Source organism: Egretta garzetta, unplaced genomic scaffold, assembly GCF_000687185.1.
Source record: "Egretta garzetta isolate BGI_Z169 unplaced genomic scaffold, ASM68718v1 scaffold594, whole genome shotgun sequence".
In the NCBI taxonomy this organism is placed as follows: Eukaryota; Metazoa; Chordata; class Aves; order Pelecaniformes; family Ardeidae; genus Egretta; species Egretta garzetta.
The window spans coordinates 219014-235727 of NW_009259578.1; the positions used below are offsets into that span (position 1 = coordinate 219014).

General features: G+C 42.7%; 1 protein-coding gene across 12 annotated transcripts in view; it reads right to left on the reverse strand.

Annotated features, from left to right (window-relative positions):
- Positions 1 to 2516: 2516 nt before the first annotated feature.
- Positions 2517 to 16714, reverse strand: part of MBNL2 (muscleblind like splicing regulator 2) — a 70710-nt gene continuing 56512 nt past the window's right edge. For 11 of the 12 annotated variants that reach the window (XM_035893249.1, XM_035893245.1, XM_035893248.1 and 8 more), the window contains one exon: positions 2517 to 2644. In XM_035893249.1, coding sequence (XP_035749142.1) covers positions 2517 to 2644 — 128 coding nt within the window. The remainder of the gene's footprint in view (positions 2645 to 16714) is intronic. The other variant, XM_009637691.2, reaches the window with a different exon arrangement.

Consider the following 16714-nt stretch of genomic DNA (forward strand, 5'->3'; position numbering starts at 1 on the left):
TTTATTTGTTGGGTTTTTTTTTTTTTTTTAATTAAACAAAGCATTTAAAATTTAATCATTTTCATTAGACTTTTTTTTTTTTAAATATAAACAAAGTTTTGGCAAATAATATTTATACAGAAAAATAGTTTTAGATCTTCCCAAATTTTGAAATAGTCTATAAAATTACTTTATAAATAAATAAAATGCAGAATCTGTTGTACACGTATTTGCACATCTCTGTAATTGCCTCCTTACTGTTAGCATAGGTTTGTACTTGTACAGTTTTCAGGAATATTACAAAGTCATACAGTCGGAAAGTGGATCTCTTATTAAAAATACATTTTCTCTTTTTTGTCTGTCAGTTTATCTGGATGAAAGACCTGATGTATCTGAAGCTTCGTCATCCATGGGCAAAAAATAGTAGTACTGGGTTAATTGTAAAAAACATAGAATAACAGTTATTTCGAAACATAAAAAGTTCACACAAAACAATGTCTTGAAGAGTTATCTACATAAAATATTTAAACAACATGGATAATTTACCATTTAGTATTATACAATAAGCTACCCAAATGCCTAAATTAACTATTATAAAAAAATAAAAACAACTTTGACAGATATAGGCAAGTTGCAGTGTCAACTACCTAGTTATAATGACTGAGAAAGTCTACAAATATTAGTGTTTTAATAGTATATAATGGTGATACCTTAACTGCTAAAGTAACAAGTTAAGATACATTATTTTTCCACAAATTAAAACTAACGCAACGTTACAAGCACTATGTTAATTTTACAATCGAATTGTGATTCTTTTTTTCTTTCGGATGATCAGATCTCCAGCTTTATATATAAATAGATAGTAATTAGACATCGGACAAACAAGATTTAGCCCGGAAAATAATTTCCTAGACAAATAATTATATGGTTAGTGCCTTCAGTCGTTCAGAACAGGCAGTGCTGCCAAAGTTTAAAATAGTTTACAATCAATCTGAAGAGGTTAAGTTAAAATACTGCAATCACTAATAATGTCCACATAGAAAACTTATGCTGCAAACAATTATACATAATATCCACTTATAACAGCTGTCTTGTTTTTTTTTTTTTAAACAATAATTTAAAAACTATGTCATTTATGTGATACATGTGCAACATATAAAATGTGAAATATGAAATATTTGGTACAATAGTGCTTGAAACAAATCTCAAATCAAACAAATGAAATTTTAATTATACATATATAATTACCTTGTAAATCAACAAAGTATTTAAAAAAGTAAACAACATTAAAATCTGCTTCATCCATATATATGTATGTATATATAATATGTATATAATTGTATTAAAGATATCTTCATACTTTTGTGACATAAAATATGTTTTTAAAGAAAAACAATTAAAAGAACTATTTTTTTCTCCACTCTAATCTGGTTACAATCGCATAATCCAATTAAAAAAAAATGCAAATACAGTAATGATTTATTAAACTGAATCTCATTCTACATTCTTAGTGTTCAGTTAATAGCCTAGATTAAAGTCACCTATGACGTTTCAGTGACTCAACTGAATTTTCGTTAAATTAGAGTATCATACAAATCTCTTCATCTACAGCCTTCTTTTTTGCCTTTTCTTTTGTTAGTTTGGTCTTTTTTTTGTTTGTTTGATTTTACACTTCTAGAAGTTACTTCTTAACAAGTTCGGATCTTTTTGGTAACCTGACCATGAGTTTGAAAGATTATTCGCTTCTGGTGAGATTTGACTGTTGGCATCAGGCTCACTTTCATCAAGTCTGATGTGACAAAATTTAGGCACTTCTGCAAAGTCTCTTTTAAAAACATTATAAATATACTTGTAAAATAATATTCTCAAGACTTTGTTCTTTTGGGGACTGAAAGGGGTATGAAGTTCATACTGTGCAAATTTTTTTAAATTTTCTTCTGCTATTCTGCTATGATTCAAATGCAACTTCTCCATACAAGTCAAACACCAACCATGTGCATCTAAAAGAATTTGTGCTTTGCTTTGGACTTCTGGCTAAAAATATTCAGATTGGTAGGGTGATGTGCACGACACCGGGCTGCGTTTCACTTTTCCTCTGACTTGGAATCAGCTCCCTAGGGGAGCACAAACCCAAGACTATTTATTTATTTATTTTTTTAACCGAGAAGAAAAACCCCAATCATAGTTTGGGTGAAAATTAAACCTGCAACCGGGGTAAGTTTTTAGCCGATACAACTTAATTATTGCTGAGCTCGAAAGATTCGTAAACACTGAATCTCGCGAGATTAACTCAACTGGACCGTTCCCGTTAGGTATAGTTATGGAGAAAAGACAATATTTGCAAGAATTAAACTATGCTTAGAAAATCTTTAAAACTAAATGTTACCCTTTATGTCTTGAAACATCACAGCTGGTATCAGGTAGTTAACTATTTTAGGTTGGAGTATAGTAAGCATACCATATTTAATATTCATATATGACATAGCAGCACTAGCTTTTTCGAGTTTGTGATTTGTCCGTAAGAACAAATTCTTGACTTAGCATGCAGTTTGTGGCAACTCTAGAGAGGAGGAGACGGGGTAGTATGTACAGTAGCCGTGCTTGGCCGTCCGCAGGGAGGCTTCGTGACACTCCGTTCCGCTCCTGCCGGCTATTTCAGGATTATCTGTTAAGAGAAAGGAAAGCGTGATCGCGCTTTTAAGGTGAGGCGAGGAGAGCAGGTCGCCCGGCCGGCCGGCGCTGGACTAACTAAGCTCGGGAGCATCCCGTGCGGGACAGCATCCCGTATCCTCACACCACCTGGGAGGCCATTTGCGTTTCACAAACCTGGTTGTCCTCCTCCCGCGCACACGTTGTCACGTGCGTGAGAACACGCAGAAGGGGTTATTTTCTGTATTAAAATACCGGAGACCGCGCGGAAGCCCACAAAGGAAGGGGCTGGCCGCAGGTTGGGTGCATGCCCTCAGCGCCCCGGCTGCCAGAGGAGGGGGAAGCAGCCCTGGCCTCCTGAAGAGGCTCACAAGCACACTGGTGCCTGCTCCCACCTTGCTCCCACAAAGTCAGGAATGACCAGAGGCAACGGTGGAGGCAGGGCCCCTCGCTACTAATCAGCAAAAAGAAAAAAAAAAAAAAAATACTGGGCTGGGTGCTTTCAACAAGCTGGAGTGTCTTTCCAATGCACTTTTAGCAGCTGCTTATTTCCTAAAAAAATTATCTGCAGGTCAGCAAACCCGAGAGGCTTTTCACGCTTCCTTATGTCAGGAGGTCCAGGAGGTTGATCGTATCAGTACCTCTGTGCTCCTAACCTAGTCGCTAACCTTGCTGCTTTACCTTCACCAGGTCTCAATCTGAGGGCGAAGCGACCATTTGATGGACGCAAACTCTCGTGCTTCCAATACTGCGAAGGTTAAATGCACAATGTGCCCAGCAACCTGCTCACAGTATTGGAAAACAGTCCAGATTTCCATCACCTGCCTGAGACGGCTGCTGGTGAAAGCGATGTCAAAAGCCAGGGGGCTGATGTTTTATCATGTCGTTGCTAACCTGTGCTCCAGACTGAAGGGCAAGTCAAGGAATCAAGAGTGCATCGCCTGCTCTTTCTTCTTCGAGTTTGATTTGGCACTCGACATACCTTTAAGCTGTATTTGTAGGTGGTACGCAAGACAGACATGACAGCACTTCGACCTACTTGCGTATTACAAAGCTAGACCGCTGCTTAATGCAATATTTATTTTAAAAGGAAAAAAACAAAAACCCCAAACCAAAAAACTGGTGTTTTGAAAATAACTTCAGCAACATACTACCTCTGACATACAGATTGCTGAAAAGAAACACGCTCGCCTCTTGCATAGGAGGCGCTTGTCCTAGTCCTCTGCCCGGTCCCACTTTAACACACCGGCAAGCCTCTGCACGAGGCCCGCCCTGAAACCAGAGGGGGATTGCTTCGCTGGAGGCACAGCACGGCGTGGCATGCCGTCAGGACTCCGAACCGCTACAGACAACGGCCTGGAGACCTCGGCTCAACAAAACCATTGCCAGCAAGGAGGTGAAGCTTTTGCAGGCACGATGTAAATGCTGTCGCACCCGAGAGGCGCCCTCCTTTCGCCCAGAGGAGGAGGGGAAGAGCCCGGTTCTGCAGAGAGGCAGGATACACAAAACCTCTGAACCCCAATTCCTACAGCACCTACAACTTGTCCCTCCCGCCTGAGCTTGCCACCCGACCGACACGGCAGGAGTGACAACTCGCACTGCTCTGGGAGGCGAGGGACCGGGTCTGCATCGCCGCCTGCTCCCTGACCCCACCTAACTTGCTGGCATGCCAAAAAGTCGTCTCTGATTACCATCAGCACTGAAAATCTGGTGACACGCGAGGCCCCATTGTAATGACACTGTACCAACACCTGCTGCTCCAAAGGGCTTAACTTCTAAATACATCATACATACAACAAGGACATATATTTTTAATGAACTTCCACCCATTGTGAGTTTGTTAGCTTATCGCCTATCTTCTGTTTCCTATTGAAATAACAAAGAAATACCTTCACTGGAATAATACAGCCCTGCCTGTGATAGCCCTGGTCTATCGACAGCACGGTCGTTTGACAATACGCACAAGGAACGTAGCCGTGCTGAAAATAAGAAGCGACCGAGATTATCAGCGCTGATATTTTTAGCATGTTACAACCCAACATGTCAATGTAATTAATAAAGCAGCTTTAGCTATACTGGGTTAGCCATAATCACGCAAATGTATTTAAAGGATCCTAAGGTCTGAGTGTATTTAAAGGATCCTAAGGTCTGATTTAATGGGACACTGCCCGAAATCTACTCCACATAAAAAAACAGAATTTCAAACGCTGCAGCTGTCTACTTTTGAGGGGATGAACTTGCATTTTCCTATGGCTTTTTTCTCCCTGTACAGGGAGGCAGATCGCTGCCCCTTGTGCCAAGATGTCCTCAAAAAGGTCAAACAGCCCCACAAGACTGATGAGGCTCCTAATTCCTCCAAAAATGGGTGACAGAGGAGGCAGAAGGCCTGATCTCAGGCTGTATCTCGGGAAAAGGGTAGGACCATCCCACGAGCCTTGATTAACCCAAGTGCAAGCCACCCTGCTGCGTGCCAGGGGGGGATGGAGGGGCCCCGAGCAGCTCCACAGAGCCCAGGTAAAGGACTTCCACCGCCCTGTCCCTATTCCTGCCGGTTCTCCCCTCCTCTCAAAACTCAGGAAACAGCGAAGACAATGTAAACACTTTCCTTTTGTGCACGAGCACGTCCTGTTTACCCGGCTGCGGGTACCGGAGGAGCAGCTGGAGCTCTCCCCGCTGCGGTGGCTGTGGAGCTGGCTTGCTCCCACCACATCGTCCTCGCCGCCCCGCCGCTCGTGCCGGGGCTGTAACTAGGGCATGTCGCACCCTGGCTATTTCTAGTACACGTAGGAGTCCTCCTAGGGAAAAAAAAAAACCCCAACTCAAGTCTCTCCTTCAGAGCAAGCTTCTCCAGTGTGGAGATGCAGACCTGAGGAGCTACTTACTTTTTTTTTTTTTCCAAACCTCAGCCACGAAGTGTAAAACGTATCCTGTAGTCTTTAATTATATGTTCACACCCTATTTCTCAAAAGATATCACAACTCTGCCATAGCTACAGCCACATGTATCAGCTTCTGCAACTGTTTTTTCCACTGTGCCTGATGGAGAAACATAAAATGCTAAAGTACTTTACACGGAAAACACACTGTGAACCTCTTCTGTTTAATCTACAAACGAAGTTAATAAACTGTGATGGAAGATGGGGGCTATCTAAGTCTGCATCGCTGCTAATTGCTCCATCGCTTGTGTGGTGGTAAAGGAGAAGCTGTACAGAACAAACCAACCAAGGCACATTCCTGCAAAACAGAGTCTATTAGGGAGTCTGCCCTGCCTCATTACTTGTGAATAGGTCCAACAACCTTCATATTCGCTACTGAAATACATCTCAAATGGATATATGTACGACTCGTCATATTTGCAGTGATACTATTATATCACTATACTTCACAGCAAATTGAGATAATGTACTGACACTTTTACCATAGTATACGTAAGCATAAAACCCTGAAAAATAAGACTACACAATGAGGGTGCATTGTCCCATGTACAAAGGTCTACAGGTCAAGCACGGGAAAGCATTTTCTCGTGCTCCGTATGAATAAGATCCACAGGTGTGGATACAGATGTGCCAGAAAACACCTTCTGCTGCTGCAGTTAAGAGATCTAATAAGCACACTATTTCTAGCAGAAGGAGAATTGGCTTGGCACTTACAGTCTGGGGTAGTAACGCACAGGAGATTTAGTAACAGCAAAGGGCATTTTTTGGAGGCAATCACAGACATAGGGCACCCTCTCCTCCACTGCCTTCTTGCTTGGTACCTGTTTGAAGTGCCAGAGAGCTGGCTACGCTTTAGACTAAAATCACTAAAATTATGCCAATGTTTGTTACTGGACCTAACATACACAAAGTGAACCTAAATTTCTGCAAACTACTTTCTAACCGCCAAGAAGCATTTGCCCTTCCAAATTTTCCAGCTCTTTAGAGGTGGCATTTTCAGATCCCAAATGCCAAGACTTTCTCTCTTTTTCTACCATCAGAGCATGGCTCTTTTTGACCTTTACCTTCAGGACCCCTGAATGACCACAGTGGTCATTAAGCCCCCTGTGCAACACAGAACATCCCTAAATTCAGCCAGGGTTGCTCCTAAGGGTGATACAGTTCTGCAGCGTGGTCCATGGGAATGGCAACCAAGAGAGATGTTGCTGTCAACAGTTTCAGCTTCTCGCCGAACTACCAACCCACGGTACGCAGCAGACAAATCGGCATCAGCTCGGGCTTTCCTCAGACCCAGCAAAGGTGGCTGCAACTGGTTACTGTCTCAAGACCTACAAGGTAAAATTGAGAATCTCTTTTAAATGAAGGTGGAAATTCCACCCCTGTGAACTCCTTTCTGACACCCAGGTTACTATGGGCACTGCTTTACTTGATAGGGTTCAGAGAATTAACCATGTTACCTAGAATCACGACTGGGCACTGCGAGTTTCAAGAATACCATTTGCCTTGAGATTTTCTGTTTTGAAGCGACAACTCATGAAGCTTCTTTATTCCCTGTGTCTTAAATTCTGTTTCCAGTTGCGGATTTATTATGCAACGATGAGTACAGAAAATGTACCATTCCGCATGAATTCAGTGTATGTGAACTCTTGTTCAACTAAAGACCTGTCACAGTGGATCAGCTGGAAAACACGACTTTGTATCTACCTCTGCGATGTTTCTCTTTCAGAAGTTTTGAAATTATTTCTCCAAATTACACTTTGCTCTATCAGCGCTAATACGTTTTTAAGGGGGGATTAAGATCGTATTTGACCTCCACACCGTGAAGCACTCGTCCCTCCAAAAATGAACTCATACAAAGTAAGCATTTTAGACTGCTCAGCTTTTCATTTTAAGAGCAATGTAGTAACAGGAGTTTCCTGTAGACAAGATTCATTTCAGATTATTTCAGACATGTATGCCTCAGCTGGTCACCCTATTTTACATCTTCCTAGCCTACCTCAGGCAACTTATTTTAGCACGAGACAGATTATCAACTCATGATGCTTGTTCCCCCCCTCCACCAAATTTAAGAGTCTGTGGCAAACAGTTCACACTGAGGTATTTAACCTCTACACACCTGCGTCAGGGCAGACGAATCCTACCACAGCGAGATTTTCTGTTTTCACATTTTTCACATGAGTAGCAGACTGGTCAGATATATCTAGGGTATACACTAAAAACGACAGATATTTTCAGACAGCCAACTCGTATCAGGCTGTCTCATAACTTCTCCTGCTTTCTAAAAATAAAACTAACACCAAGTATTTCTTCCCTTTGACATGAAACCCAAGACTATTTATATTTCTCCATGCCTTTGGGAAATGTGTCCATCTCTATTTTTCATTTTCTCTTACAGTGCTCTTTTGTGGCATGCGCCTTGTTATTTTTCTTCAAAATAAATCTTTTTTTTCTTTTTTAATCCAAAGTGGAAAAAGATGACTAAAATATTCAGACATTTACTGAGAGTAACCGCTATCGTACCAGTTATGCTTGGTCTTACTTAATTTTCACATAGCCTTAGAGATGGACTTCTTCACCTTCTCTTTCTCCATGGCTTCAGCAGCGGCACCTCGGTAACTGAGCTTTCCAATCCCCCGCCCCAGGACCCCCCCAAGGGATGGGACTTGCCCCCGTCCTCCACTGGCCAGCAGCTGAGCTGGCTCCAACTCTCACTTGCATTAAAAGCAGCCCGCCTGCTGCCAGTGCTGGGGGTGGAAAGGTGCTGGGGTACGCACGCCTCATCTCTCCCGCCTTGGCTGTTGTCCTGCCCCCTTTTCCTGGCCCTGGCACCAGCTGCGATCCCCCACCGGAATTCCCTTCCTGGCCTACTGCCTGCACTACTCTGTGGGCCTCGGTCACTGCCGCAAGAGCTTCTCCTCCTCTTCTTCACCGTACACATTTGCACATTCATGCACCCATCATCTAATCTCAACTCCTCTGTCCCCTTCCGCTTTCAAAATTGATGGTCGCCAGTTTGTACCCCTGTAAAACCAATGTCAAACTAGCATCCCTCTACAGGGTCATCTGCAAACACTGGAAAGAAAAAAATCTGAATAAACGTATCTCCAAACAAAACCTAAAGGAACTACTACCAGGTTGGAGGGATCTGCTGAAAGCAATTTGTGACCCCTGCTATCGCTGCCAATCACTTCATCACTTTTCATAAACACACTGAGCTCCGCCATGCATCGCTGGCTTCTTTCCTTTGCTACTCCTCCTCTCTTGATGGCCAGAAACCTCATTCTCATTACCGCACATTACGGTTTGATGTATACGTGCTTCATTTTTCTCACCAACTGTGGACCTCTCCTCAATTCAGGGGTGAAGGACGATTTTTATCTTACTGCTTCTCCATTAATCCAATGCATCCCCAATGCATCTGCCTACTTTGCTCATCAATAAGGTGATTTGTATACAGAGGGTGAGATGCCTAGGCCACAGATGATCTCCTTGTTTGCCTGCCCAAACAGTAACTAATACAGGGGGCATCAGGTGTTTTGTTTCTTGAGGGGTAGAGGTCCCATTTGCTTGGCTTTCTCTTACCCTGACGCGGTAATTCTGGTGCCCTGCTCCATCCTCTCTTTTCTTCCCTAAATCTGAGCGTGCCCGGTTCTGCCTGTCCCTAACGTTGATAATATGCCTCTGGAAATGGCTGAGGGTCAGACGTCCATGCTGAAGTGGACACATCTGCTGGCACATATTCATTCCAACAGGCACAAGCTGTTGGCTGCCGGGGTGTCATAAAGCTGACAAAGACCTTGTCTGAATCCAGCTCTTCATAATGATCTTAAGAAAAGATCAAGGCACCTACGGGATCCCAAAGGCCTCAAGGGTTCAACAGCATCTTTCTTCTCATTTAATACTCACAAGGTCTTGAAACAGAGTCCAAAGCCACTTGTGCTGCCAACTCCTTAGCATGCTTATGAGCTTCAATAGGTATTTACTCAAGTAATGACGTATAATATTTAAGTTGAACTTAATAGGTATTTACTCACTCTGAAGAAACAGGACTAGTTGTTTTAGAAATTAAAGCAATCTGGCTTTATTAATTCTTCTTTAAAGTAATAAATAATGCAGTACTAAAAATTGATCATAAGATCATCTAATATGTTCTACCAAAATCTATTTTTAACTAAGCGCACAGGCAGCAGACCGACTACATAGAAATGAGAAAATCACTGCTGTAATATTTTAGGGGCACCCGTACAGCGACTGTTTTGAATAGCCACTCAATTTTACCTTTCAGCAGGTCTGAGCTACTGCAGTCATCTGTGTTTTTCACTTCCTACTTTCAGGTAATTTTCCTTCATCTTCTTGAATTTTAGCAACTGCCAGAATAGGTTTACTCAGAGGAACTGAGAGCACAAAGGAGCAAAAGGCCAAGTACCAGTTGTGCATTACCTGTGTAAGTGCCCGTATTCCTCTTGTGGGGGTGCTAATTCTCAAAACTTGCATTTTCTTAGCTGTCCTCACCTAGCTTTTTTTTTTTTTGTTCTTTTAACAAAACCTGCTTTATATTTTCCTCTTACACATCAGGCATGCCCAAATCACGCTTTACACATATGGCATCCCTTTTAGGCGAACATTGCCACTACATGCAGAGCACGGCTCTGCAGGTTCCCCAGCAATAACCACCGCTCTGAACCCCCCCCTCTCCCTCAACCTGGCGCTTCGGTTCAGGCTCCCTTCCAAGCAAGAGATGGTCCACTGCAACATCCAGAACTTAAACAGAAAGGTACCAAATTTATGTTCATCAAGGTTACTCATCAGATACCACGCTTGTAACACTCGTGTCAGTTTTATAAAACTCACTATGCTTATAACTTCTCTGAGGAAATCTTAACATTCCTGGCTCTCGACTGCTAACCGCTTCCTTAATTTTCTTCTTATCTGAATACTCGCACATAAGCAGACATGCATGCTATTGTGTGCCACTGCAGATAGTACTGCGCCAAAAATGAAGTCAGCCAAAGTTAACAAATCTCTGCCTCAAGCTGAAACTCACGACAGGTACAACAAACAAACAAATAAATAAATAGATGTTTCTGCTGCAGTTACGTGGGTAGCCTCTTGAACACTCAAATCCAAAGACTGGCATTTCTGGTGAGTGATAAATCATACACTGAGATAAAAATATGATCTTTGTTTGATTCAAGGGAATATAGTTGGAGCAGCTAGGGATGTCCAGATCCAATTATTCCAAAGAACAGAATCCCAAACAAGTACATCTGGAGCTCTGCACTGCACTGTGTTGTTAAAATTTTATGATGGAAAAAAACAGACTCGCATGAGCTGTGTGTACATGCTAAGCGCAATGAAACAAACTAATTTTCCCCCTAATGCCTACAAAATGAGTTGACCTCAGAAAAATTTTCCTATGTTTAAATAATAAATATATGCCCCAAAAGACACTTACTCAACTTGTCAAGGGATCGTTTGTTGAATAATTGAAAGCAAGAGCACAAAATTAAGTTATCATCTCAAACATAAATACATTTTTTTTTTAATTGTGATGATATGAAAGCTAAACCCGTCCATAACGGGAAAGGGAAATATGTCTTGATTTTTGTTACATAAAGGAGGTGTTTGCCTTTGCTTGCTGCTCATGTTATGCGATGCTGCCATCTAGCAGGCTATCAGAGGAAGTCAACTTTCAGTCCTCTGCAGGGGTGAGGGTGTGTGAGGGGGCAATTTCTGGAAAAAAAAAAAAAAAAAAAAAATCCCGAGATTTTTCCATTTCTTTCCACTGGCTCCTTGTATAGGAGCATGTGATCTAAAACTCTGTAAGCAAGTGTGCCAGAAGACTTCACCATCTACACAGCAACAACACTCTAAGAGACCTAGAAATGTTATTAAGAGTAAAACAAAGACTTGGTTAAAGTTTGCATGAGACCTAAAACAGAGTTCCTTTACATTTTCCAGGGCAATATTTTGGTTTTGCTTCTTTGCTGCCTTACAGCTTAAGCAAACAAAGGTTTGCCACCTATTTTATACTGTCAGTAGTTTCAAGGCAATTCAAAGGGTCTTTTCTTGACACTGCTTGAGATTTGTTGTGGGCTTTAAGATTGGAAACTCTCACTTCTCGAGTCTGCAATTCGGAAAGTTACAGCTCCTTACACGTAACTCGGTGTCTTCAGACAGGGTAACTTGATTGAATTGAGCCTTGTGATTCCTGGGTGTCGAGCACGAAAGAGGCAGGAAGCGGTTTACCTTTGCCTTTCCTACCGTGACAAGCTATTGCTATTCAAATACCTTCTCTAGAGGAATGACTCCTCACTATCAAGGATCGTTTAGGTTCATTTTTTCCAGCCTGGTGCAAATACAAGGTGAGATGTCCAGTCCTGCATCCCAGATGCCATGGCTTGCCAGTACCTCTACGTGGAGCAGCACGGCACCATAGATGGGCTCACAAGATGCCCAACACTGTTCCTCCCAGGGCTCGCTCCGGGCAAGCATGCCCTCCGATAGTAAGTCTGAGAAAGGAACCTATTCTTCTAGCTCCTTTGCTGGAATTTTTTATTCAAATCGCCTTTTCTGTTGTTAGAACAGAACTTTCTATAGGAGTATTTAACGTGGGACTTTATGGAATTTCTAGACCAAAACTTTCAGTCAAAAGGAAAAGACAAAAATTGTTTAGATGCTTATTATTCACAGAAGTGCTTTCCTACCTGTTCCCCTACTCCTTCAGAAACTGCAATTAAAGCTTTTCAAATCACTAACAAGGATTTTGAACAGGCTTTTATTTGTAATGTTGTTGTATACTGGCACTAAAGATGTAAATAACATTTGTTTCCCCTTCCCACCTTCCTTCTCAAAAGCTTGCTTTCAACCAACAAAGAAAGGCTGTTTCCTACTCCCTTCCAGATTTTTCAATTCATTTTCTCAATGTACGGCTACTCTTCTCCCCGTTTGGAGGTTCTGCACGTTTCCACAAGGAGGAAAGGGAACGTGAGACCAAAAAAGCCTTGTCACTCTTCAGAGGCGCTGATGACAGCCCTCTGCCCTGCCTGAAGTCTTCCCGGGATTCGACTGCAGAGGAAGCCCTTTCTGGGGACACCAGGAAATATCTGCAAGAGGGAGTGACTGGCGCTTTCACTTTATGCAGGAGAAAATAGCTTGAGTAGACCACAATGCCATGTGGTACCTACGGGGAATCTGCCTTTGTGGGCACCTTGGCACAGAGAGGTGCCTGTTGCTGCACGTCCCGGCTCCGCTCCCTCCCTCCCGAGGGAGCCGCCACGCACGGTGTCTCAAATCCCCACCAAACATTTGGTGTGTTTGTATTTCACACTATCTTAACTACTTTCTAAATTCTGGGGCAAACATTTTAATTGTCCTTTAGTTTGTGGCACTCGAATGTAACAAAACTATTTTTATTTTCACTTTGTTATATTTTCAGAGATTTTGACAAAACTGAAGGCTACTGAATGATTTCATAATTAATATCTGCATAATTGCCACCTAATTCAGTGCAAATGCCGATGCATAATTTAAAACAGCTGTGCTCGATAATCACAAGCCTTAGCACAAGCCAGCCTGTTGATCTTCTATTTTTTTTCAGGCATGGCCTATGAGTATTTAATTTTTCTACTGGATCTGCCTTTTAATTTTCCCTTCTTGGTTAAAGGCCATATAACCAGTAGAATAATGCTGTCACTAAATAACATCTTCAAGCAGCATTCCCTGTAATACTATTTTTATACTGTCAATCACTGGCCCATTTTCATCGCTACGGAAAATAAAGCCGTGTACTGTTCTGTACTGATGCGAGCAAGACTATTTTCTCTAAAATAATCTGGAATTTTGTAATTGCTCTGTAATAACCAAGAACTAAGGAAGCACCCGCTGAGCCTGAGGACACAGATTAAGACACAGAAATGCTCACGTCTAATCTCCCGTCGCAGTCAACAGGGTGACACAACCTAGGCAGCGTGCCAGCGGAGCCCGGAGATCACTTCATGTGATCACCCACTGCAGGCTCAGGTCATTTGCTCACCAGGCTTTTAGTACTGTTTGGGCTAAGGCGTCCTGCCTGTTGTCCAGCTGGGCAGGTTTGTCTGTAGGTCCTGAATTGCATTTGCCAAGCTTGTCAAAATGTCTTGGATAACCTAGACATCCAAGGTTATCTTGGGACAATCTTAAATGTCAGTAGACACATGTTTAGGCAACTGAACCAAACCCTGCGTGACTTTTGAAGGGCGAGCCAGACTATTCTCCAGACTTCATCTGACTGTGCTGATAACCTTCACAGTCCACAATGCGCACTTAAACTTTGAGCGTGCACGTAGACACAGACACCCAGACACCAATGCTTAGGTGTCTTAATTTCGGGCTGAGTCCTAACCTTTTAATCCGTCTAGGGCTCACCAACGCATATATGTAAATGAAGCAATAGTAAGGCTTTCTTACTTAGAAATTTAAAGGCCCCCAAAACAGGTGTTGGTGTTACTAAAAATTTAAATTCAGTCCCAGAATTCAGAATAACACCCCTCTCAAAAAATGCTAGGATAGATCATCCTCTGTGAAATCTTATGGCTACCCGTGAGCAAAGCTGAGCAGCTAACAGTTTCCTTGCTTGTTCGAGTACTGCTAGTCCATTAGCTACAGAAGTAGTAATTAAAAGCTTTGTTAAAGATCTCTGAAGTATACATTTACACGCAATTACTGTATTAATGTTTTAAATGTTTTACATACCTTTGCTCACACGCATACACTAGAGGGAGCTAGGACCAAACCCTCTGTATACGTGCCCTAATGCTGCTTCTTACTGTCATTTCACACTTTTTGGAACTTTGCTGGTTCCATCCTCCAACAAAAGGTTGTCGGCATTGCCCAAAACCAGCTGAACATAAGTTCATTAAGGATCTAACCCTGAAGTGAGGTTAAGCAGCTGCAGCTTCCGGCCCCACTCCGGTGGGAATGGCTAGAGGAGTTAGGAAGGGGGGGAAGAGGAAAAGAGGAAGGACCTCTCACCTCTGACCGGTCATGGTCCCGGACTCCTCACGTACCTTTGGAAGTCCACCTGCCTTTCATTGGAAATCCCAAGCTGAAGTCCCCCCTCCATCCCCTCTCATCACAGCCTGGCAGCTAGAGTAAGCAGGGACACCCCCTCACAAGATGTCTACACTCAGTGAATGGCAACATCACCAGCCCTTGTATCAACTGAGTCAGTTTTTAATCAGGATTTGTAAAACAGGGTTTGCTAAAGCACTTTTGCTTCATCCTGTTTTCATTGCACTGAGCCAAAGCAATTCTCCTCTTCTCTGCAGTACGCTGCAGGATAATTATTTTGGTTTTAAAACCTAACTTCCATAGGTCAGGAAAAGCAAGAGACTTCCAATTTTCCACATATTCCTAACTGGTGTCACTCTGCATGCATGTACTATGGTACAGCGTTTAACCCTACACAATCTTCTCATGTGCCTCATCCCGTACATTGAACACACAATGCATAGCGCTGCCGGATGAGCGTGACCGACTGCGCGTGTGTCAACGCAGGCGCACTTTGAGCTGCTACTCATGTTATTTTCAGGAAGAAAGGACATACAGAAGACAGGAGACACAGTTCATCTTTTTTCAAAATACAAGCTGACAGCACATACTAAATAATTTACTGGACCCAACAGAGTTGTCAGGGTTTTTTTAGCTGTCAGCCAAGACTCGGTAACTTTTGAGATGTTGACTTTTCCTTCCACTGGCGCTTCAAGGACACCGGGATCATCACACTCAACCCAACGAAATCCAGTGATCTGTCCCCAGGCCAGAATACTAAGCCAGATGATGTTGAGCTAAATGATTAAGCCCTGTTACAACTTCCTTTTTGTGCTTGGCATCATGAGGAGAAGCTGTGGGAGCTGAAATGAGATGGGCTGAAGGCTGCAGGTTGATTAAAAAAGTGCGATAGAGACAACTGGGAAGAGGAAACTGTATCCCACAGATATGTAAAGCTGTGTGGCACAGACCAGGAGAGGAAATTTTATCTAGATGGGAATAAAAAAGTCCTGTTCTGAAATACACAGGAGAGTTTAAATCCATACAAGAGGACATAAACAAAGGACGTTATGACTATGAAAAAAGTCTTCATCCAAGTTAATTACCTGCTCCTTCTGTGTTTCTTGGGCTAAAGAACTACTGAGAGTTAGGACTACAGAGTTACTATGGGGCCTTTCCTGGTGTTGTAGCTTTGTCTCCAACCTCTTAGGAGGTTGTAAATAAACAGCAAACTTGGAGCATTGCCTCTTACAAAGAAGAAGTAACTAGTACTACTTTCCTTATTTTCAAATACACGTTTTTTTACAGTAGCATTTGAAGACTTGCCGTGACTAAAACAAAGACAGGAGTGAGAAGAAAAAGCACACGCTATGGAAGCCAACAAGAAAAGCTGCTGGGGCAGGACTCATCTCCACGTGCAGTGGTGCAGAGCTTTGGTTACGCATCTACGCTCCTCCCACTGGCAAGAGAAAAAGGCAGGACCCTCCAGGGCACACAGACTTCCAGAAAAGCAGTTGAACCGGATGCCGAACTTCCAAATGGCTGAAGTTAAATAAGCGGAAACCCACCTCCCTGTTAAACTACCCTTCAATTTCAGCATGGAGTTACATGTATAGGCACACACAAATATATGCAGCTAAATAAATATGGACAGATGCTTCTTATAACTCCTGATAAATTTAAAATTCTCTAATCTTCCAATGCAAACAAAATCTGCACTGGGGAAGGAGGGGCTCTGCCCGCTGTCCTGCTAGACAAGAAAGTGCATTAAGGCACACCTGTGTTCCCCAGTGGCACCAGTTATTCATGTGAAAGTATCCCCATTAACTAAAAAAAAAAAAGACTGCTTACTGGTCCTTTTGTAGGTGTACATGTATTCATTCTACTTTGGCCACAGTCGCCCCCCCTGGCACTCAGGAGTGTGGGTGGTGGAGCTGCTGCAGCTGCATTCCTGTGCTGGAGAGGGTCTCCAGCTGACCCCCTCCCCAAACTGCCCCATTTTCTCATAGTCCCTTCAAGTATCTTCAAGTTCCTCTGTCACCACTTTGGGATCACAAAACTACACCGGATACCACCAAACAATTTTCTGCTGCAGATGTGGTTCTGTGAAGGACAGTGAAA